The 24,563-nt window shown below is 38.7% G+C and overlaps 1 protein-coding gene across 14 annotated transcripts in view; it reads right to left on the bottom strand.

The window, feature by feature from the left end:
- Positions 1-24,563, bottom strand: part of CREM (cAMP responsive element modulator) — a 67,684-nt gene that overhangs the window by 29,631 nt on the left and 13,490 nt on the right. For 6 of the 14 annotated variants that reach the window (XM_040248406.1, XM_040248402.1, XM_040248407.1 and 3 more), the window contains exons 3-4: positions 21,897-22,020; positions 1,731-1,877 (exon numbers count right to left, since the gene is read on the bottom strand). The exons of 1 other annotated variant lie outside the window; for it this stretch is intronic. In XM_040248406.1, coding sequence (XP_040104340.1) covers positions 1,731-1,877; positions 21,897-22,020 — 271 coding nt within the window. The remainder of the gene's footprint in view (positions 1-1,730; positions 1,878-21,896; positions 22,021-24,563) is intronic. 7 more of the 14 variants (XM_040248408.1, XM_040248414.1, XM_040248415.1 and 4 more) reach the window with 2 other exon arrangements.

Genomic DNA, 24,563 nt, shown 5'->3' with positions numbered 1-24,563 from the left:
TCAGAAGCTCCTAGAATTAAGGTCCTCACAAGAAAGGAAAAAAAAAAGACACTACTGAGAATCACTCAAATTTTGAACAACTCGGAAGAGACATCTGTGCCACAAAGATAAACAGACGCACATGGATTTATTATTTCAAGTATCGTGGTGCAACCCTTATTTTGCAACAAACTGGATTCAAATACACAGGAAAAGGACAAGACCAATTAAGTATAAGCAACTACGTTTTCTTCACAGATCTTTTTGTCATCAGATAGGTTCAAATAATTTCAATATTTAAGGGATAAAGACAAACTGACCTTAAAAAGGAACAGAAATAAATTTAGTAAAAGAGAAAAGTATGCTTTAAAAATGCATACTTAATAATTTATATCTGCTGATGCAAAAAAGAATGTTTTTGCTTAAGAAATGTTAAGAATTTATGACCAACTTTGGTGACAATAAATAACAAAACACGTCTCAATCACAACTGCAACACTAACCACGTCTAAAACAAGGTTTAATCTGATATATAAATGCAACAGCAATTAACAATGATATCATGGCACACATACTGAATGAACAATAAACCTAAATTTCTACACTTTACTGTGAGTATTGGTGAAAACAGTGTCAGTATTAGAAAATTTACATTACAATGTTTATCAGACATCTCCAAAGAAGGCTCAAAGTACTTTTAAGCGTTTTTGGAGAGCTTTGCTAAATGGATCTGAGTTTGAGCAAAGAGCAACCTTATTTCAAAGAGAATGACTGGACCTTCAAATTAGGAGATGACAACAAAACTGCAGCTGGAGTCAATCTCTGTATCCAACAGGGCACCAAGCACTTCACAAAGAAAAAGGAATCTGCCTGCAATGTGGGAGACCTGGGTTCAAAGCCTGGGGTGGGAAGATCCCCTGGAGAAGGGAATAGCTACCCACTCCAGTATTCTGGCCTGAATTCATGGATAGAGGAGCCTGGCGTGCTACAGTCCATAGGGTAGCAAAGAGTCGGACATGACTGAGGGACTTTCAAAAAAAAAAAACTTCTACAGAAATAAAAAGGAAATTCTTACAAATGTTTAATAACAAGAGTTGAGCATCACTCTTTTCCATGCCTACCAGTTCAACCACTTAGAATTTATCCTAAAAAAAATTTTAGGCAAATGTACAAATATAGCTTATGTACATATATTTAGATAAACACAAGGATGTGTATAAATAACATTTCTCAAGGTGTTAAAAACTTAAAAATACTTTAAAATATGGAAATTGTTACATTATGTTGAATTGTACTAAAATAATTTATATTAGGTCATCTATGACTAAAAAAAGACACTACATATAATTGGTAACATTACTACATTATAATTTGGTAATAATATAGTACATATAAATAATGGAATACTAACATGCCATTAAAATATGTTTATGTATGCACATAGGAAACATATATGGAAGACTTTCAACCAAATGTTAATAGTACTTATATCTGAGTGTTGAGATTATTTTTACTTTCTTCTTTTCTGTATTTTCTAATTTTCTCTCAATGAACGTAGGCAAATGTGCAATTTCAAAATAAAAGAAGCCAGTGTTGACATAACAAAAAGAAATTACCACCACACTAACAGATTGTTCCTTATATGGTTAAAAAAAAAAAGAGCATCAAATCTACAGGAAAAAAAAAAAGATAAATGAGTTAGTAAAAAGCTCAAGAAAGTCAAAGAGAAGTCATTTAGGAAGAAGGCTAACCTGAACAGTTTGTATTTGTGGTGACTGAATAACGGATGGCTGTGGTGTCTGAATTACTCCCTGGACATGGACGGTCTGGCCGGAAGGTAACTGTACTAGAGTTACAGCTGGGGAGCCTCTTCCGGTGCTGGATCCAGCTACAGAAACCTGCAAAAACCAGCATCATTGAGGATTAAGGCTGAACGTTTTTTTTCCCCCCACTGTTACAATCTGCCTATTTTCCCTGCTTCTAAGATATGACCAGCAAGCCAGGGTACTCACCATTAGGAGATGGTTACTGTGCTGGAACAGTCATTCTCTGATGTGACAGATATTAAAGAACCCATGCGTCTCACTTTCAGTTCCCATGCTTCAGTGGCTAAGAATGTTCCAAGCACAAAGTTCTAAAGCAGTTAAACTACCTCACTACGACCTCAAGACTACTAACAGTGAAGCCTTCTTTAGGCCAGAGTATAAACCACTCTCTCTAACTTAAGAGCAATCGGAGACAGAACTTAAATATGGTAAATTATTTTTTCAATAAGTGCAACTTCTGACATGTGATATTAGAATTACTCCAGATACCAGCTAATGCCTTGTCTCTATACCGATGAAAACTGCAGTTACTTTTATGCTCCAATAGTCACAAAAAAAGGCATAGATCAAAGAAATCCCAGGATCTCTCAGGCCCTTAGCATCTCCAAACCAGAGAAAGCTCATACCCTGGAGACTGTGTGGTCCTTGCACACTCCCCTCCCCACAGCTTAAGCACACAGAACCATCACTTGGTTTGCACAGAGAGGAGATACAGCTGTTTCCCACCACCTTGGGTGCTTGCAACAAAGAGCCCTGCCAGCAAAACACATTAAAACGTGTTTTGTTTTGTTCACTTCTCTGGACTCAAAACCTGCCAAGTTTCTAACTGGTAAACAACTCAGTCCTAAAAGCCAGCATAATCTTACAAACTCTGCCTCATTTTACTAAGTTTCACTATTCATTACGACTTCCTTGGAACAGATAGAGACTTTGGACATGAAAGAATCTACTAGTTTCTATCATGAGTGGTGGCAGACCACAGAATCTAGAACAAATTTTGAAGAAAGCCTCTGTGGGCCCTCACTTGAAGGAAAACCAATCATTTCCAATCAACTTACACAAATACTTTTTAAGAATTACTAAGAACTGGGTTTATAACAAATAATCAGATGTGTTTATATCATTTCCTTGGAAGGCAAACTTCTTTGGCAACCTAGAAGTAAAGTCTTCTATCCATGCAAGAGAACCTTCATGGAGAGAACTGAACTAGGTGCACCAGGGTGGAAAGCAGAAGTGCTAAATCCAACACCTAAGAAACAATAGCACACAAACAGTAGAGAACTAATCGCTCCAATGCCCAGGTCATGAAGACCACAGGAGTACAAAACAGACAGATCAGCAGGAGTCTGAACAAATGGAGGTGGTGTGCAGAAGCTGCCCCTTGAGCCGAGCCTTGCTATAGTCTGGATAACAGCTGGACAGAAAAGTGAGAGACCGGGGCAGAGACCACCCGACATGGAGCCCCATGGGCAAATTCAGCCCAACTGCCCCTGGAGTATTATTGCCAACTTTAGATTTCAGGGGAAAGAAAAAGGGCATCCCATAATGGAGCCCTCAGATTTAACATCCAGAAATTTAAAAGCCACTAGATTTATTCTACAAATGTTCCCTGCATGAACTGTATAAAGGGATCCTTCTCTTTGTGAACCAGTTGCCAAAAAAAAAAAAAAAAAAGGGTATTCCTCTGCCAAATGACTAGGGCTCAGACTTTTTAGTCTCAGGACACCTTTACACTCCTGAAAATGACTGATGACCTCAAATAACTTATGTTTATGTTACATCCAGCAGGATCCTGTAAATGTACAGCCAGCTCCTGGGAAGGAAAATGCTATGGGTAACTTTTGCGGATTTCTATAATGAAAATACTCCTACTATGCAGATTTTAAGCTGCCAGTGGGTGACACTGAAGACAAAGCTAGAAAAAGATGTGCACAACTGGCTATGACAAGCAGCTCAGCTCTTATAAGCTGTTATGTGTGTGTGTATATATATATATATAATATTGATATTTACTAAATAGAAATTAAAACTGAGAAATTTTTAAAAATAATTAATTTAAAAACAATAATTCCATCATATGCTAACATAAAGAGCATTTTCTGAAGACTATTTTCAAAGACATAATAATTAGTGACAAGAATGTCAATGTTTTACATTTTTACAAATTCTTTTAATGTCTGGTTTAACTTAAAACAAGCTGGATTTTCATACCTATTTCTGCACTGAATCTGTTGTAATAAGTTATTTTAATTGGTAAATGAATATGCCTTATACAGATATATGATTAGAAAAGGTGGAGTGTATCAATAGCTTTTTCAGAAAAATATGGGTATTCTTCTTGGATCCCAAAACTCAGCAAGTGGTTGTTTTTCTCAAAGGTTAGTGGCCATGTGGAATCTGAAAACTTAGTTACGTTAAAATCAGTTGATCTGGGACTTCCCTGGGGGTCCAATGGCTAACACAACACACTCCCAGTGCAGGGAATTCAGATTCAATCCCTGGTCAGGGAACTGGATCCCACACACTGCAACTAAAGATCCTGCGTGCTACAACTAAGACCTGATGCAGCCGAATAAATAAATGCTAAAAAAAAAAAAATCTACTGCTCTGTCTTATACTTCAGATGGTTCTTTAGCTAGGCATGATTTTGTAATGTCATGTAGTAGCTACTTGGAAAATACTGAGTTACTGAATTATGTAGATCTCCCAAATGCTGATAAATTTCATGATACACTATCAGAAAACTACATTCATTAAAATCAAGATCAACTTCATCAGAAAACTATAAAATATTGGCAAGTTATCAAGCTCAAAATGGCAGATGAAGAATTTCCACAATTTGAAATTTCTGCTTAAAGCCTGAATTTTATCATCAGCAATAAACACTGTTAACTGTTTTCCTCGATGTGACAAACTTACTTCATTTGCTTTTGAGAAAAATTTTCAAATACTCAAGTTTGAATAGACATAGATATAATTTAGTTATTTGCCACTGCTTTGAGAAAAATTATATCCTGTGGCAGGGGTGGGTGTGTGTGTGTGTGTGAATGCAGCTAGTTCATCTTGTCCCTCAGACAATAACTTGTGTTTTTTCTCAGACAATAACTTGTGTTTTTTCTCAGACAATAACTTGTGTTTTTTCTCAAGATCACCACTGATCTTCAGTAAGTGGCAGAAATGCTTTCAATGAATGTTCCACTTTCAGAACACAGAATATCAAAACAACATGTACTTGAGGGTCAAGATTTAATATAATTGGTAATGTTTACTGCTTCATCAGGGACAGTCTTAAGTGGAACAGACATTTTTTTTAAAACTGCAAGTGAATGCAGTGAAGACTGTAATGACCACTAACAAAGTTTGGTGCCACTTACGTGACTGGGATGAGGCACCAACACTTTTAAACCCCCACTGTTTTTGCGCCATCAGGGCAAATGCCAATACAGAGGAAAAAAATACATCTTCGTATTATTATGAAAATAGGTTTGTCCTCCAAACCTCCAGGCATGGTTGTGTAACATCATGTAGTAGTTATTTGGAAAATACTGGGTCCTTGGAGTCTCCTCCAGGGTTCCCTGGATCACACTTTGAAAACTGCTGCTCTGTCCTCATGCAGCCTCTGGGCCCTGCTCACAGCTCAAAGCACAGAGTGCTGAAACGGGCTGCAATTTTAGTTCCACCACAGCAGGATGGCCAAAATCACCATCCACAGTAATTCTGATAGAACATTCCTATGTCAGAAATTGAGCAAAACAGAAAGTACATTATACCCAAGAGCATCACCAGTATTCCTACAGATGAGACCTGTGGCTTGAGATGCAGTTAGTGCTACGCATACTTTCATGGAAATGACCTGCTGTAGAAAAATTAGATACTCTGAAGAACAACTCAAGAAAGATCCATGGGGGTTTTGATAAGTATAAACCATGCTTAAAGTCACTCTAAATGTCTTTCAAGTGTAATTTTCAGGACTTTACATTATTAAACAATGCTCCATCAAAATGGTTTAGTGAGAAGAAACTCTGCTGTAGAAAAGAGAGCTACACCCACTAGAACAAAACTGAATTCTCAGAATTCTGGAGATGAGTTATATGAATCTGTGCAGTGAAAACTCAATGTCCAAACTCTGGGCACTGAAGAAGGTCATGTGTGCATGCGCTCAGTTGTATCCGACTCTTTGTGATCTCATGGACTGTAATCCACCAGACTCCTCTATCCATGGAATTCTCAGGCAAGAATACTGGAGTGGGTTGCCATTTCCTCCTCCAGGGGATCTTCCCAAACCAGGGTTTGAACCCAAGTCTCCTGTGTCTCCTGCACTGCAGATGGAGTCTTTGCCCATTGAGGCACCTGGGAAGCCCCATTTTTCTTATAAACATCATATATTCATTCCAAGAATTTTTAATAAGTCAATCTCACAGAAACAATTCATACTTACAAATTAACTCATTCTTTTGTTCCCTCAACAAATGTTGGAAGCCAGCCTTGTGGACCAGTCTAGATAGCAGAGATAAAGTAGTAAACAAGAAAAGTCTGCTCTCCTAAATCAGAAGGAGACAGAAGACAGATGAAGAGACTAAAACATAATTTGGGAGAGGTACCAAATTCTTAAAAGAAAAATAAAGAAGGGTAACTAGTGAGATGGGCTTCCCTGGTGTCTCAGGGATAAAGAATCCACTTGCCAATGCAGGAGACATGAGTTTGATCCCTGGGTCAGGAAGATCCCCGGGAGAAGGAAACGGCAACCTACTCCAATATTCTTGCCTGGGAAAATCCCATGGACAGAGGAAACTGGTGGGCTACAGTCCATGGGGTCACAAAGAATTGGACACAACTAAGAGACTAATCAACAACAGCTAATGAGGTAGAGGGAGGGTGGAAGGAAGCTACGTTAAGGCATACCTACTGTGGAAAGCTTCTCAGAGGAGGGAACTTCTGTGCAAAAAAAAATAGTCTAAAAGAAAAGTAGGAAAGAAGGCCATGGGAAGATCTGTCATATATTCATCACATTCCAACAATCAAGCAGGCAACTGCCCAAAAAACAAACACATAAAATGGGTGTATTTTATATTTTATAATTTTACACCTCTATTTATGAAGCTCTAAAAAGTGTAAAAAATGAACTCATGCCAGACAGTTTACCTTTTTTTCCAGATCCCCTGAAGAATAATCCTCTTCTATAGGATGCCTGAAACATAGATTATGCTGAGGCCACCACATCCACCAAAAACCTCACTAAAGACAGGAGTTAATGTGATGAAATAAGTGAAGATGATGCAGTTGACAGCGTAACTTGTCTTTGCAATTTAAGAAAATCTCCTAATAATGACACTTATAACTGGTAACACCTCACAATGTTGTAACACAGCATTTGATTAGCACCTAGTGGACTGGCATCAATCCGTAGCTAGGTTCCCTTATGATGGGGTTTATGATGTCACAGTGCAGGTGAACGTGTCACACAGCCACTGAGCCCGCATTCCAGACAGTTAATAAAGGATGAGAGGATGTGAATGTATGGTCTAGCAGACTTCACTATCAACTCTGCTGCCTGAAAAATCAAATCGATACATTATCTAATTCCAAGAACTCCAAAGAAAACCCAGTAACACCCTATGGGAGAAGCTGGAAAAATATCTTGATTTCTGTGTATTAAGACAGGATTCTCAAAAAGAAGTCTGTTTCTTCTACAGGGAAAAAAGAAGTGTTTAAAGAATAAGGCTGAAAACAGGAAAATAATAATATAAATGTGTACACTTTAAAAAAGACATAAAATATTTCACTTCACTTTTTAAAAAGTAGTCCTTAGGGACTTCCCTGGTGGTCTAGTGGCTAAGATGCCAAGCTCCCAATGCAGGGGGCCCAGGTTTGATCTCTGGTCAGGGAACTAAATCTCACATGCCACTACTAAGACCTGGTGCAGCCAAATAAATAAATAAATAATTTTTTTAAAAAAGTTGTTACTTGCATTAAATGAAGACAAACACAACATGAAAAATATAGAATTGGTATCACTGTAGTGTCTTTACTGTTTTTCTTTCCCATACTGAGGTTCTGGTTTTTTTAAATAGTGTGACTAACAAATTGCAAAAATCAATGGAGTTAAATTTTACCTTGTAAATATCAACTGAAAGCACTGATAACAGAGTTGGACTGATAAGACTGATATTTTTATATCTATGTTAAAATTATAAGGAGAACTACAACATGATCTTTGAATCCTTTCTGTGTATAGGGAATAAACAAAAACTATCTAAAATTTATAATCTGAATTTAAAAAGGAAATAGTTCTGTTTCTGTAATTATAAATGGCCAAATATGTCTCTTTAAAAATATTCCCCTTTTGAAAGAAAAGCAAGTATCAGAATCAAGTCATTCTTAATTATATCGTCTATTCTGATAATACTTCCAATAAGCAGTGGTGATCGCTGTGGTGACTGGTGATGACAAAATTAGGGTTTCTTTATGCTTTGAAAACAACGCTCTAGTGCATTTTTTTCCCCAGCTGATCCTTATCATTTCCTATTTAATAGCACTTGGAGCATCATTTTACATTCTAATATGATATGTGTTTTACTTATATTTATAAAGACTGACTATGAACATGATCTTTAGGGAAGTCAAAATTCTTTTAGCTCTAGACTTTTAAAAATCAATCTTATATACTGATCTCAATGAAACTGAAACTAAAACCGATCATAATTTTCTAGCCAACTCCATTACCAAGTAATAAATGCACATAATGAAGTAGGTTGCTGTGAGATTCTGAGCCCAAAATGACATTAACCCAACAGATGGCTTATATGGGCAAACAGTGGATATTAAAACTACTCTTAACAATGATATAGATTAGATTCATTTCTAATACTGAGGAAGAAATGTACATGCCAAAAGCCTGAAGCTACAGAATGAATACCTAAAATCACTTACCTTTATTTCTGACCAGTATCAACTTATTGGGATCTTCTCTCGTAGCTCAGTGGGTAAAGAATCTGCCTGAAAGGCAGGAGAGCTGGGTTCAATTCTTGGATCAGGAAGATCCCTTGGAGAAGGAAATGGCAATCCACTCCAGAATTCTTGCCTGGAGAATTCCATGGACAGAGGAGCCTGGCAGGCTATCGTCCATGAGGGTGCAAGAGTTGGAAACGACTTAGCAACCAAACCACCACCACAATATCAACTCATAGGAATGCCTATGAAGGAAACTTCAATTCACTTGAACTATTCTACATTAGTTTTTCTACCAATGACTTGGCATATAAGCCCTAAGGAGTACTGATTTAACAAAAACAACTTTAAAAAACAGTAATTAAAAAAAACAGTAATAATAAACAAAATGTGGTGTGTACATACAGAGAGGAAGGAATTCCTATCACATACAATACAGATAAACCTTCAAGACATTATGTGAAGTGAAATAAGCTAATCACAAAAAGACAAGGAAAATAAATGCAAAAAGACAAAATGGTTGTCTGAGGAGGCCTTACAAATAGATGTGAATAGAAGAGAAGTGAAAGGCAAAGGAGAAAAGGAAAGATAGACCCATTTGAATGCAGAGTTCCAAAGAACAGCAAGGAGAGTAAGAAAGCCTTCCTCAGTGATCAGTGCAAAGAAATAGAGGAAAACAAAAGAATGGGAAAGACTAGAGATCTCTTCAAGAAAATTAGAGATACCAAGGGAACATTTCATGCAAAGATGGGCTCAATAAAGGACAGAAATGGTATGGACCTAACAGAAGCAGAAGATATTAAGAAGAGGTGGCAAGAATACACAGAAGAACTATACAAAAAAGATCTTCATGACCAAGATAATCACGATGGTGTGATCACCAACCTAGAGCCAGACATCCTGGAATGTGAAGTCAAGTGGGCCTTAGGAAGCATCACTATGAACAAAGCTAGTGGAGGTGATGGAATTCCAGTTGAGCTATTTCAAATACTAAAAGATGATGCTGTGAAAGTGCTGCACTCAATATGCCAACAAATTTGGAAAACTCAGCAGTGGCCACAGGACTGGAAAAGGTCAGTTTTCATTCTAATCCCAAAGAAAGACAATGCCAAAGAATGCTCAAACTACCGCACAATTGCACTCATCTCACACGCTAGTAAAGTAATGCTCAAAATTCTCCAAGCCAGGCTTCAACAGTACGTGAATCACAAACTTCCAGACGTTCAAGCTGGATTTAGAAAAGGCAGAGGAACCAGAGATCAAATTGCCAACATCCGTTGGATCATCAAAAAAGCAAGAGATTTCCAGAAAAATATCTGTTTCTGCTTTATTGACTATGCCAAAGTCTCTGACTGTGTGGACCACAACAAACTGGAAAATTCTGAAAGAGATGGGAATACCAGACTACCTGACATTCCTCTTGAGAAACCTGTATGCAGGTCAGGAAGCAACAGTTAGAACTGGACATGGAACAACAGACCGGTTCCAAATAGGGGAAGGAGTACATCAAGGCTGTATATTGTCACCCTGTTTATTTAACTTCTATGCAGAGTACATCATGAGAAACGCTGGGCTGGAGGAAGCACAAGATGGAATCAAGATTGCAGGGAGAAATGTCAATAACCTCAGATGTGCAGATGACACAACCCTTATGGCAGAAAGTGAAGAACTAAAGAGCCTCTTGATGAAAGTGAAAGAGGAAAGTGAAAAAGTTGGCGTAAATCTCAACATTCAGAAAACTAAGATTGTGGCATCCAGTCCCTTCACTTCATGGCAAATAGATGGGGAAACAGTGGAAGCAGTGACAGACTTTATTTGAGGGAGGGGGTCCAGAATCACTGCAGATGATGACTGCAGCCATGAAATTAAAAGATGCTTACTCCTTGGAAGGAAAGTTATGACCAACCTAGACAGCATATTTATTAAAAAACAGAGACGTAACTCTGCCAACAAAGGTCCATCTAGTCAAAGCTATGGTTTTTCCAGTAGTCAAGTATGGATGTGACAGCTGGACTATAAAGAAAGCTGAGCGCTGAAGACTTGATGCTTTTGAACTGTGGTCTTGGAGAAGACTCTTGAGAGTCCCTTGGACTGCAAGGAGATCCAACCAGTCCATCTAAAGGAGATCAGTCCTGAATATTCATTGAAGGACTGATGCTGAAGCTGAAACTCCATTACTTTGGCCACTTGATATGAAGAGCTGACTCATTTGAAAAGACCCTGATGCTGGGAAAGATTGAGGGCAGGAGGAGAAGGAATGACAGAGGATGAGATGGTTGGATGGCAGCACCGACTCAATGGACACGAGTTTGGTTGAACTCTGGGAGTTGGTGATGGACAGAGAGGCCTGGCGTGCTGCAGTCCACGAGGTTGCAAAGAGTCAGACACAACTGAGGGAACTGAACTGAAAAGACAGATATTGATGATTCCTCTTATATGAGGTATCCAAAAGTAGGCAAATTCATAGAAACCAAATATAGAATGGTAGTTACGGGAGGTTGGGGGGGGCATGTAAAAAGTAGTTGTTGTTTAATAGGTACAGAGTGTTAGATCTGCAAGATGAAAAAGATCTGGAGATCTGTGTCACAACATTGCGAGTACATTACAGCGAACACTGCTGAACTATAAACTTGAACTTGTTAAGACTGTGGATTTTATGTCTTTTCTTTAACCATATACAAAAATAGCAATAATTTATTGCCCCACATTTGCTGTAGATGATAATTAGCTGGCTCATTGCCAAGAAGATAATCAATCCATTGATTTTACCAAAGGCAATGAGACTGACTTCCGCATCATTTTATAAAACATAATTCTAAAGCTCTGGGCGCTCTTGTGCTCCTGGCCCCAGAGTTACTGCTCAATACTTAGATTGGCTATTGGTCCCAGGATTTATATGGACCAGTTACTAATACATCAAAATGGATAAAGTTTAAATCTTTTACACTCTTTATATATCCAAGATCAGAAGCTGAACTGGGACATAAACATGAAACTATCTTGAAAGTGAAAAGTGTTAGTCTCTCAGTTTGTTGTCCAACTCTTCGACCCCATGGACTATAGCCTGCTAGGCTCTTCTGTCCATAGAATTCTCCAGGCAAGAATACTGGAGTGGGTAGCCATTCCCTTCTCCAGGGGATCTTCCTGACTCAGGGATTGAACTTGGGTCTCCTGCACAGGAGGCAGATTCTTTATCATCTGAGCCACCAGGGAAGCCCCAAAATACTGGAGTGGGTAGCCTATCCCTTCTCCAGTGGAACTTCCCAACCCAGGCATCAAACCAGGGTCTCCTGAATTGTAGGCGGGTTCTTTACCAACTAAGCCACCAGGGAAGCCCCATAGTAACTATATGTAGCATATAATTATGATTACTCTTTGCTGATCATGCATGTTCCCAGGTAATGTCCTCTGAAATAATCTGGTTCAACATTCGGTACCTATGTATTATCACAGAAGTAATAGAAATGTTTAATGCAATCTAAAGCCAGGTTTCCTGGGCTCTGCCTTTTATTAGCTATGTGACCTGTGACAAGTTACTCAGCCTCTCTGTACCAAATTTTCCTCAACCGCAAAAGATAATGAAAACAGTACCTTTCTGCAGAGTTGTTGTGAGAACTGAGCTATGTGTAAAACACTTAATTCAAACTGAGTACTGGTGTAAGTTAGGGCTCTTTTACCTTATACCAGGTACAAAGCAGTAAACAAGCCCTTAGAAAAGGTAAAACTAGAAAGTTCTGAGGAACTGGGAGGCCAACTTATACTGGCAGTACCTATTATGGCATATTAACATATCTGATAGCAAATAAATTACCATTAGTTTTCAAAAGTTATTTAGAAAGAGGTCTACTGCTGTATAGAACCTACCTACTTAAAGGCAAGTGCTTTTCCTGAACTATTTCTGCTTGCACTATTTTCACCTGATATTTATTGTCTTTACTTAGCATTGGGTTTTGCCGTAAAACCTGAACAAACTTTTTGGCCAACCCCATATTTTTGACCTCACAAGCAAGCTTTTCTCTCCTATGCCTTTTTGGAGGACCACACATCGTACCTCTGGGGGTGGGAGAAAGCTCAGAAAGCTCACATTTCTGCAGATCATTACTAAGATGCTGTCATCACAATTAATCAATGAGTAAAAATTTCCCAAAGCCTCTGTGCTTCCCAGTGTAATTCCTTTAGTAGTCTGGGGCTTACAGAGGTTGTAGCAGCAAAAATTGAAGTGAGGCAAAGTAAACAAACTGAATCTTACTCAAGGAAGAAACTACAAAAATTAACATTTCTAATATTAAAAAATTTCAGTGTCTAGTCTACTATTTTTGTTTTTGCTGTTCTTTTTTTTACTATGGTAAAAAAAATACATAATATAAAATTAATCATCTTAACCACTTTTAAGTGTATGTTCATCATATTCATACTTTTGTAAAAGATCTCCAGAACATTTTTATCCTTCAAATCGGAAACTATAGCCCTTTATCAACAGCACCTCCTGTATTCCCTCCTCACAACCTACTCTTTAACTAGGAAAAATCAGAGAAAGGGTAAAAAAGTAACTGTTTATACTCAGTTATTTTTCCATTACTGTTAGTGACAAACTGTCTGCTACTAAAACTAAGACTTGAGCATCAAACAAAAAGTACCTAAAATCATTACAAATGACAGAATATCTCTAACAATCTCTTAAACACTAAAACGGATTTGTATGCAGTTTTTTTTTCCCGATTTTAAGAAGTGAAAAAAACAAAATCTTTTTCTGAAATTTGACTTTGCTTTATACCTGCTGAAATTATCTTTGAAACATCAATTTTCTTATTTTTTAAAAAATATTTATTTGGCTGCATCAGGTCTTAGTTGTGGCACATGAGCTAAGTTGCTCCTCAGTCTGTGGGATCTTAGTTCCCTGACCAGGGATCAAATCTTCGTCCCCTAAATTAGAAAGTGGATGCTTAATCACTGGGGCACCAGGGAAGTTCCTGAAACACCAATTTTCATTCAAAGCAAAGTATTATCACATGTAATACACTGGGATGAAAATACAGAGTGCATTTTAAAGCCAAAAATTAACCTTTAAAGAAGCAGAAGGTGAAGAAGAAGTAAAGAGCCTCTTGATGAAAATGAAAGAGGAAAGTGAAAAAGTTGGCTTAGAGGAGAACATAGGCAAAACACTCTCCGACATAAACCACAGCAGGATCCTCTATGATCCACCTCCCAGAATTCTGGAAATAAAAGCAAAAATAAACAAATGGGATCTAATTAAAATTAAAAGCTTCTGCACAACAAAGGAAAACATAAGCAAAGTGAAAAGACAGCCTTCCGAATGGGAGAAAATAATAGCAAATGAAGCAACTGACAAACAACTAATCTCCAAAATATACAAGCAACTCCTGAAACTCAATTCCAGAAAAATAAACGACCCAATCAAAAAATGGGCCAAAGAACTAAATAGACATTTCTCCAAAGAAGACATACGGATGGCTAACAAACACATGAAAAGATGCTCAACATCACTCATTATTAGAGAAATGCAAATCAAAACCACAATGAGGTACCACTTCACACCAGTCAGAATGTCTGCGATCCAAAAATCTGCAAGCAATAAATGCTGGAGAGGGTGTGGAGAGAAGGGAACCCTCCTACACTGTTGGTGGGAATGCAAACTAGTACAGCCACTATGGAGAACAGTGTGGAGATTCCTTAAAAAATTGCAAATAGAAATGCCTTACGACCCAGCAATCCCACTGTTGGGCATACACACAGAGGAAACCAGAATTGAAAGAGACACATGTACCCCAATGTTCATCGCAGCACTGTTTATAATAGCCAGGACATGGAAACAACCTAGATGTCCATCAGTAGATGAATGGATAAGAAAGCTGTGGTACATATACACAATGGAGTATTACTCAGCCATTAAAAAGAATACATTTGAATCAATTCTGATGAGATGGATGAAACTGGAGCCAATTATACAGAGTGAAGTGAGCCAGAAAGAAAAACACCAATACAGTATACTAACACATATATATGGAATTTAGAAAGATGGCAATGATGACCCTGTATGCAGGACAGCAAAAAAGACACAGATGTGTATAGCGGACTTTTGGACTCAGAGGGAGAGGGAGAGGCTGTGATGATTTGGGAGAATGGCATTGAAACATGTATAATATCATGTAAGAATCGAATTGCCAGTCTATGTCTGATCCAGGATATGGCACGCTTGGGGCTGATGCTCGGGGATGACCCAGAGAGATGTTGTGGGGAGGGGAGTGGGAGGGGGGTTCATGTTTGGGAACGCATGTACACCTGTGGTGGATTCATGTCAATCTATGCCAAAACCAATACAGAATTGTAAAGTAAAAATTAAAAATAAATAAATAAATTGATTAATTAAAAAAAAAAAAAGTTGGCTTAAAGCTCAACGTTCAGAAAACTAAGATCATGGCATATGGTCCCATCAGTTCACGGCAAATAGATGGGGAAACAGTGGACATGTGTCAGACTTTATTTTTGGGGGCTCCAAAATCACTGCAGATGATGATTGAAGCCATGAAATTAAAAGATGCTTACTCCTTGGAAGGAAAGTTATGACCAACCTAGGCAGCATGTTAAAAAAAGCAGAGACATTACTTTGTCAACAAAGGTCTGTCTAGTCAAGGTTATGGTTTTTCTAGTAGTCATGTATGCATGTGAGAGTTGGACTCAAAAGAAAGCTAAGTGCCAAAGAATTGATGCTTTTGAACTGTGGTGTTGGAGAAGACTCTTGAGAGTCCATTTGACTGCAAGGAGATCCAACCAGTCCATCCTAAAGGAGATCAGTCCTGAGTGTTCATTGGAAGGACTGATGTTGAAGCTGAAAGTCCAATACTTTGGCCACCTGATGTGAAGAGCTGACTCATTTGAAAAGACCCTGATGCTGGGAAAGATTGAGGGCAGGAAGAGAAGGGGACAACAGAGGATGAGATGTTTGGATGGCATCACCGACTCAATGGAAATGAGTTTGGTTGAACTCTGGGAGCTGGTGATGGACAGGGAGGCCTGGTGTGCTGAAGTCCACGAGGTTGCAAAGAGTTGGACATGACTGAGCAACTGAACTGAACTGAAAGAAATATACTAGCAAAATATACTAGCTATTATTATTAGGAAAGAAGGGGGAGACAGAGGATGAGATGGTTGGATGGCATCACCAACTCAATGGACAAAAATTTGAGCAAACTCTGGGAGATATTGGAGGACAGGGAAGCCTGGCATGCCACAGTCCCTGGGGTTGCAAAGAGTCAGACCTGACTTAGAGACTGAACAACAACACAACTATTATATATAAAGTTATCAAAATATGAGTACAGATTATATAAAAAATATTACTCAAATCGAACAAAATGGTCACTAATATTAATAGTTCACAAATTATTTTTCCTTATGTCCCTTAAAACTTGAATTACCTTCAAGAATGAGTTACATGTCAAAGTAGTATATTTTCTTGAATTAGCTAAGAAACAATGAAGATTTAGCATTTACTGAAAAAAAAAATCAGTGTTCTGTTTTCTCCTCCTAATTTATGTTAATTTTTAGAGCTAAGTGAATACAAATATTATGATCAAAAAAATTAAATTATGGCACTTAAAAATAACCAGGAGAAAGAATACATAAAATTAAAGAGCAATAGAAAGAAAGTCAACAATAAAATGAAACTCTTTATTTTACAATCTTAAGAGGAATATTTCCTCCTTCAGTAAGAGCCTCTCAAGTCATGGAATCAGCATACTGAGGTTTAAAAAACAAGACTCAGGTAAACACTGAGCTTGAGCTAGATGTACTCAGCCAATAATAAATATAACAAATCACCCTAACACGATGCAGACCATCATATACAAATATGGTGTTGCCGGCCAATTAGCAATCACAAACGTTGCTTGTTTTGTTTTCTGACAGCTATTCATATTATTCCTGATCCTACTTAGGACAGAGGAGACAGACTTTTGGCACAGCTGGCAAAACAATGAGAAACGCCATCCCAATTTTCCACCAGTTTGAAAAAGCAAACATGTAAGTCATACACTGAAACCTATCCCTTGTTAAATCAATCGTTCCTACTCCAATCCCTCACTGCAAGCCAGGCCTACTTTCCTCTAAGGCGCTTCTTTAACACACCGTTGGCATCTACAGCAGACAGGATAAGGAATGATGAGCAGACTGCAATCCCTGAACAACACTCCCTAGTGGCTTCCTCTGCTCCAGAGCGCTCTTGTTCCAAAACTACAGAGGGTGTCAGAAAGGTGGAATATTAGAACTAAGTGTCTCAAGGCACTATGCTGACCTTGATGCTCTCGAGTTTCCTTCCAACTCTATGATCCCTGTGGTTTGGCTCCTTGCATCTTTCCTTCCTATCTTGGCTGAAACTTTGAGAACTGGTCATTTACACAGCAGAGTTATTGAGCCTTCTGAGTCAGGCCTTGGGCTGCACCAGGAGCTGTAAGGCATGAAACCCCAGACAGCACACCCTTTCTCAGGGCTCCATCCAGGTTCCCTCACTCAACCAAGAGCTTCATGGCAGCATTATCAATTCCCAAGAGACGTGGGATAAAGAAAGGGCAGGGGGCCATCACTGCTGCTTTCAGAGCAGATTACACATTGTGAGATAAATGGGAAAACATGAGTATGGTGAGCATATTATGCCAAGGAATTACACTCAATTTTATTAGGTATGATCATGACATTTGGTTGTTTTAGACAATATATATAAGCGTTGCATACCCAGAAGAAAGGTGGAATGAGATGACGTGATGTCTGAGATCTGGAGAGCTGCTTAAAATTCTTCCACAAAAAGGGAAAAAGAAAAATTTTTTAAATATAAATTTTGTAGCAACTGCTACAAAATCTTAATTTTAGGTTTCTATAAATGTTGAAGTCTTATTCTACTCTTATATATGTCTAAAATCTTTCATCACAAAAGAAATGATAAGTTCCCATTACCCACTTAAGGATTATATTACTTCCAAAGGCTGTATGGGTAACTTTTAAGACTACCTGTATATACAGTAATTTTGCTTGTCACTATTTTGGCTTTGGGAAAGGGTTTTCTCCTGGCTTGGTGATATAAAATAGACTCTCTTAACTTATCATCAACAGTTTTTCCAGGGGGAGAGGAGAGTAGACTCTGGTCTTATATACGTATCAACATATACACTTAGACAAGACTCTAGCTTCAATTAAAAAAAAAATCAACATAAAAAATAATTCAAAGCAAGAAAATACACAAATCACAGTACTCAAACCTCAACTATCTTCCACGCCAGCCTCTAGCCCTTGGATACTGTTACCACGTGATCTCTATTTGCTTTTGGATACAGACAGAAGTGGCAGGCTCCACTGATACCTGGGAAGTTATAAAACAGAAAAACTGCAAACTGAGAACTCTAGCCTCCCTCCATCAGTCAGCAGAGCAGAGGTGTGAGGGCCAACAGCAAGCTCAAGTTTTCACGTCTTTATAGCTGGGATGATTTGCAGCGTTAACTTGATTAGCAGAAGCCCTGGAAAGGCCTGGATAGGCAAAACTACTACTATCGAATGACCAGAGGCAAAAGATCAGACCCACTGAAACTTTGGGTTATATCTTTTGTTCTCACACTATTTAATGATAAATAGACCATGTGGAAAAGGAAGTAAGTGTCATAAATTTTGCTTTATACAAGACTGAATTTAAGTCTAAAACATCTGGGAATTCACAATCCTCTAGTTTAAAATAAGTGGCAAGAATGTACAAAATATCAGGAATTATTCAGAAGAGTCAGTCATGTTTAGCATACATTATAGGCTTAATGAATGAAGATTTCAGCTTGATTTCCTAATCCTTCTATCATATAATATTGCATAATAATGAACACTCAAATGAACTGCTTCAGGTATCACAAGAATCTAAATTGATAATAATGTTTAGAAAAATTATGACTCTTAAGAACTGTGTCCTAATTCTGCAAATCATGATCCATAAAGGATTTATGGCCTCACATCCATGGAGGATAACTCTTATTTAATCAAAAGAATCAATGAGTCAGCATACAGATTTCTTCTTAATCTCTTAACATTCCTAGTATGTTAAAGATAAATACTGTGATATATTTTCTGATCAAGTATTTTAAATATATGGAAAACAGAATAAGATAGCAGGTCTATGAACTTGCTATCCAGATGTAATGACTATCAACATTTAATATACTTGAGATTTTTAAGGAAGTAAACATTATGAATGTAAACCACAGCCTTTTCCTTGCTCTGGGGTTCAGTCTTCTCACAAGTCTCTATCTCTGAGCCCTTCTGTTTTATTTAACTCTTCAAACTTTCCCACACTCCTATTTAACACTTCAAACTTACCCCAGCTCACGCTCCTTTGTCTCCCAGACCCATCTTTCTCTTTCACAGGAAAATTTCTTGAAGAATCTATACTTCCAATTTCTACTTTCTCTCTCTCTTAATTATTCTGTAACCTACTAAAGCCTGGTTTCTGTTAACTGGACTCCTATGAGATTTCAAAAACCTCATTAATCCGAGGTTATTTTTCAGACCCTACATTACTTGACCTCTTCAGCAACTTCTGACTGAGACTCACAGAGCTGGGTGTCACCCAGGCTGAAGGCTGGAGGAAAAGGCACATGTAGAGGACAGGGAAGCAGTACCTACAGGGAGAGAAGCGGGCGCAGGCAGGGCGCAGGAGGAAGAGCTGCTCTCAACTAGCACTTCAGCAAAAGGTGAACTACAGATCTGGAATCACAGTTATAAAAACTCTAGTTGCCATTTTTGTCTTTTCTGAAATTTTTGTCACCAAGGAAGGCAGGACTGGACTTCCCTGGTGGCTCAGACAGTAAAGAATCTGCCTGCGATGCAGGAGACCCAGATTCAATCCCTAGGTTGGGAAGATCCCCTGGAGAAGGAAATGGCAACCCACTCCAGTGTTCTCGCCCAGAGAATCCCATAGACAGAAGAGCCTGGCGGGCTACAGTCCACGGGGTCGCAAAGAGTCAGACATGACTGGGTGACTAACAGCATATTTGGGACTTTGAAATGGTAAATATTTGTGATGTGTGAAAAAGCATGATACATAACTGTATGATCTTAATTACATAAAAATGGACGCTTGGTTGTGTAGATACACAAATGAGACCTAAAAGGATACATCAGACGGTAAAGTGCTTATGATTCTGGATGACTTTGGTTTTTGTTTTAGTTTCCTATTATGCACAGGTTAACTTTTAAGAAATAAATGTGATTTTAAAAACTTTAAAAGAAAACTCTAGAAGACCCCAGATTAATCAAAGGATATATGTATATTCTATTAATATTCTTTTTGCAAACAAAAGGACAACAGGATAAACATCAAGATGCTAACAACAATTAAATTTCTGCATGTAAAGACTACAGGTGGCTTTAATTTTCTTCATTTAATAATACACATTTTGCCAATTTTCTACAATGAACTTTTTTTTTTTAATGAGAAAAAGGCTGCTTTCTTGAAAAATAGCATGGTCTGCATGCCAATTTTCCACGGTAACAAAGAAGAGTGTTGCCAGGGAGATGCAGCTCCACAGAGCACTTGTGAGGAGAAAACCCCAGGGAGCAAGTGGGTGTTGGGAGCCTGAAAGAGGAAAGAAGGGCAGGCTGAGTGCAGGGCCTTTTGGAAAAGTCCAGACCATGCAGGAACCAGGCTGGCCGGAGACAACCCAGGAGTTGCCTGGCACTGCTGTGGGCCTGCCAGGCAGCCATCGGTCCTTCCTAGTCTCTCTTCCGGGTGCTGCAAAGTCTCTCTACTGCTTGAACTCACGTCACTGTGATGCCACCCAAATGGGGTCCCCACTCCCGGCTTGCTGATGTCCCACCCAACACCACCTGGCTGCAGGTATCCTGCTTTGGTGAACACTTAGAACACGGGATGGTCCACTCTCTCAGATGCATACCACCCTCCAGATAACCCTGACCAGCTCCACTTCCCAGCCCAGACACAGCACCACTTGGCCTCAAACCAGCAGTTCCTGCCCCCATCCTCTGCCTTCTGTATACTCTTCCCTGGCCTGGATAATATGCTTCCCTCTTCTTATATACCCAGTGACCTCTACTCACCCTTCATAATAAAACCCTCTACAGAGCACTCTGAATATTCAGGAAATCAACCCTGAATATTCATTGGAAGGACTCATGCTCAAGCCGAAGCTCCAATACTTTGGGCCTTGACAGCGAAGAACTGATTCACTGGAAAAGATCCTGATGCTGGGAAAGATAGAAGGCAGGACGAGAAGGCGACAACAGAAGATGAGACGGTTGGATGGCATCACCGACTCAATGGACAGTCTGAACAAGCTCCAGGAGATGGTGAAGGACAGGGAAGCCTGGTGTGCTGCAGTCCATGGCGTCACACAGAGTCGGACTGAGCGACTGAACAGTAACAGAGCACTCCTGGTCCCCCAGCTGCTTCCCCTCTGCACAGCCCAGTCATTTCTATGTAACACCTTGCGGCACTTCTTACATGGCGAGACTTACCCCCCTAAACACCTCTCCCCACTAAACCGTGAGATGTCAAGTCCAGGAAATCCAGAGCCTCATGCATCCAAAACACTGCCTAGATATGGAAGGGGCTCAGTAAGTAGTTGATGAGCTAAATAAATGTATCTGTTTTTACTATATAGTTTTATAGATATCTTAGAAATGAGGTTTAAGAGCTGAAAAACAGCTAACTCATATTGGTGCTCTCTAAATGAAACCAATTCAAAGTTTAAGGCCTAACTAAAAAAAAAGTAAAGATTAAACCAAGTATATACTGGGCAAATGGCAAGATTTCTGTCATCTTTAGAGCTGAGAATATAAAACTACATCAATCTGGAATTACCAACCTTACCAAATAGTAATCTGAGGACTATACACTATGCAGGGGGTTTTGTTTCTCCTTTACATAGTGTCTGTTACAATGCAAAAGTAATTCAAACACATATCTTCTCTTTGAAGGCAAATCAGTAAGACTGGCTGATACCCAGGGAACAGGGGAAACTTAAGATCAATGGCAAGAAAACAGAATCTGCGTGTAATTCTCATAGTGTGTGTAATTCTCATTTCCACACAGGCTGACTTTCATGGGTGCCTGCCTGATGCCTACGTTGAGTTTACCTGAGCTAAAGTGGGGATTGAATTTTGACCAGTCTGCGTCTGCATGTGAGCAGATTCGCTCTCTGCCACAGAATCTGGTAAACTTCCATCCTGCTGAGAGTCAATTGTTTCCATGGTCATTTGTCTGAAAAGACAATAAAAAGGAAGAAGAATTAAGGCCCTATCTGAAATATCTGTTTTTACCTGGCTTTCTGGTTGATATTCATTTCTATCATCCAATTGTTCTACCTTGATTTTCAAGAAATAGATTCAGTGGCAAAGCGCTCTAGCTCTCCAAATGTAAAGGCACCTTCTCTGCTCACTGGATATGAACAGTATACCAAGGGAGCAATGTCCCATGGGAATTAGTTTATTTGAAAATTTTTAAATCTTATAATAAAGTCTCCTTGATAATTATTTTAAGCTCTCTAGCATAAATTAGTGATAAAGTTAGGTTTTATATTTTACATGAAGTTTAAATATCCTAAGACTCTCATGGCCTAATAAACCTGCTTTATACTATGATTTAGTATGAAAGAATTTCCACATTACCTATATTAAATGTGTTACGATATAAAGATATATCTGGCTTTGTCAGAATTAATAGTTTCTGATTTAAAAAAAACCTGTCAAATTGAATCACTCAAGAGTGGACCACTTGTCCTGCAGCTCTTCCTTCACTTAAAGAGGAGAATCTAATTTTTCCAGGAAAAACTTGTAAATTTTTATCTTATAATTTCAACTTAAGTTAATGATTTCTATATAGGCCCTTTCTAGACAGAAGGTAGCCACACTATAATGTTACCCTACTACGAGAACATATAAAATATGCAAACAAAATCAACAAAAAATTTTTTAAACTTATAGGAACTACTCCCTGCAATTGTGTATCTTTGGCAATCGTTAATAATATAGTGTGTTTTTTTCACCTCAGTAGCCTAAATATATATCCTGAAAGTATGCAGGCAACTTATAACTTTAAATTGAAATGTCCAGACGTTTTTTTCCAGATTGAATTCTTCTGCATTTCAAGAAGCATCACTTGAATCCAAGTCTTCTGTTCTCAAAGCTGTCTGCTGTAGCCTGCACTACACCTAGAACTACTTCTCTCTATTCAGACAGTTTAATACTTACAACCGACCGTGACAGTTTAGAGCAATTATGAAAATCTAGAGTCTACTATGGAAAGACATCTTTCCCTCAATGTTCCCCAATTCTTTTATCTCTTATTATTTCCCAGCATGGACTTTCTAATGCTAGGTAAGCAGAGGCCATCCCTCTGCAAAAACTGCCAATTCCTGAGGTTCCACTTTTGCTTGTGAGCAGTTTCCAAGGTGAATACCTAGAATATTTGATTCTGCAGGATATGAAAAGGTATTATCTGGGCAAAGAGTGTAAGAGGAAAAACGCTTGGTCAGAGTTTAAAATATCTGGGATTAAAAGGGTTTCTTGGCCGCAGAACTTTCTCTGATGCTTGACTATTCCAGTTTGACTTGGGAAGGATGATGCACATCCAATCAACAGCATTTTCCAAAAGAACCATCCCAAACCCTTTTCCCACAAAGCGAGTCCTAGCAGAAATGGTTTGGAAAGAGTGTGAGAAATGTTGTTTTATGCTTCTTCTTACACCTTTATTAAAAGCTCTTCAGGTTCTGTCAAGAACTTGAGTCTCCACTCAAACATTACCCTCTGAAAGGCCTTCCCCCTTTCAGAAACATTCCTTTAGCACCATCTACGTGATACACCCTGAGAATACAAAAGTCACAGTCCTTGCTCTCAAGGACACCGTTCTCCACTTGGGCCTTAGTTTCTCCAAAAGTCCTCGGACAACCTGTCTTAGAATTGACAAACACACTTGTAAAGAGAAAAAAAAGCAGATTCCCAGGCTCGACCCCAAACCTACTGATTCAAACTTTCTAAGGGGTCTAATTTTTATATCTAAGAGATTCTGATAGCTATTAAAATTTGAGAACAACTTAGCTTATTGGTAAATGATATTGATTAGACCCGTAATGAACACAAATTGTGTGAAGTGTGCTATGCATGAAATGCTAGGAGAAACACAGGAAAACTGAAATAGGCCTGAGGATGGGGCTATATGAGTTGCATGCTGAAGGAGAGGGTAGAAAAGATCAGGACAACCAAGAGAGGAAGGGAAATACAGAGCATGTTCGGAAGACAGAGCAGCTGACTGGAGCAGACAATCTGCTGAGGCGGGCAGGAGCCTGCTAGTTTTCATCCTTAACAACTTCTAAAGGGCAATATAGTTAGTTCTTCTTATAGAGGTGAGGGAAAGGAGACATAAAGAGGTTTAGAATCTGATTTTCGACAAAGGGATTGAGTGGCAAAGCCAAGTTTTGAACCAAGGTTTTTTTCCCAAAGCATATTCTCAATGACCAAACCAAACTGCCATTCAATCTCTCTCACAACATGAGCTCACTTTATCTTTACAGCCTCATCTCCAGTCACTCCATTCCTTCCCACATTCTGCAATCCAGCCTCCATACGTGCCATGTCTTTGGTTGAATACACATCTTATTTCCCCAATTCTAATTTCCTTTATCTGTACTTCTCTCTTCCTTGGATGCCCTTCAGTCTTTCTTTGTCCAATAGGCACATTTCTACTCATTCTTCAAAGTCTGGATCAAGGATACCTTCTTTAAAAAGTCTATTCTGATAGCCTTGGGC

This window comes from Oryx dammah, unplaced genomic scaffold (genome assembly GCF_014754425.2).
Source record: "Oryx dammah isolate SB20612 unplaced genomic scaffold, SCBI_Odam_1.1 HiC_scaffold_10, whole genome shotgun sequence".
Classification (NCBI taxonomy): Eukaryota; Metazoa; Chordata; class Mammalia; order Artiodactyla; family Bovidae; genus Oryx; species Oryx dammah.
The sequence above is the reverse complement of the archived record's forward strand: the minus strand, read 5'-3'. Positions and strand labels throughout refer to the sequence as shown.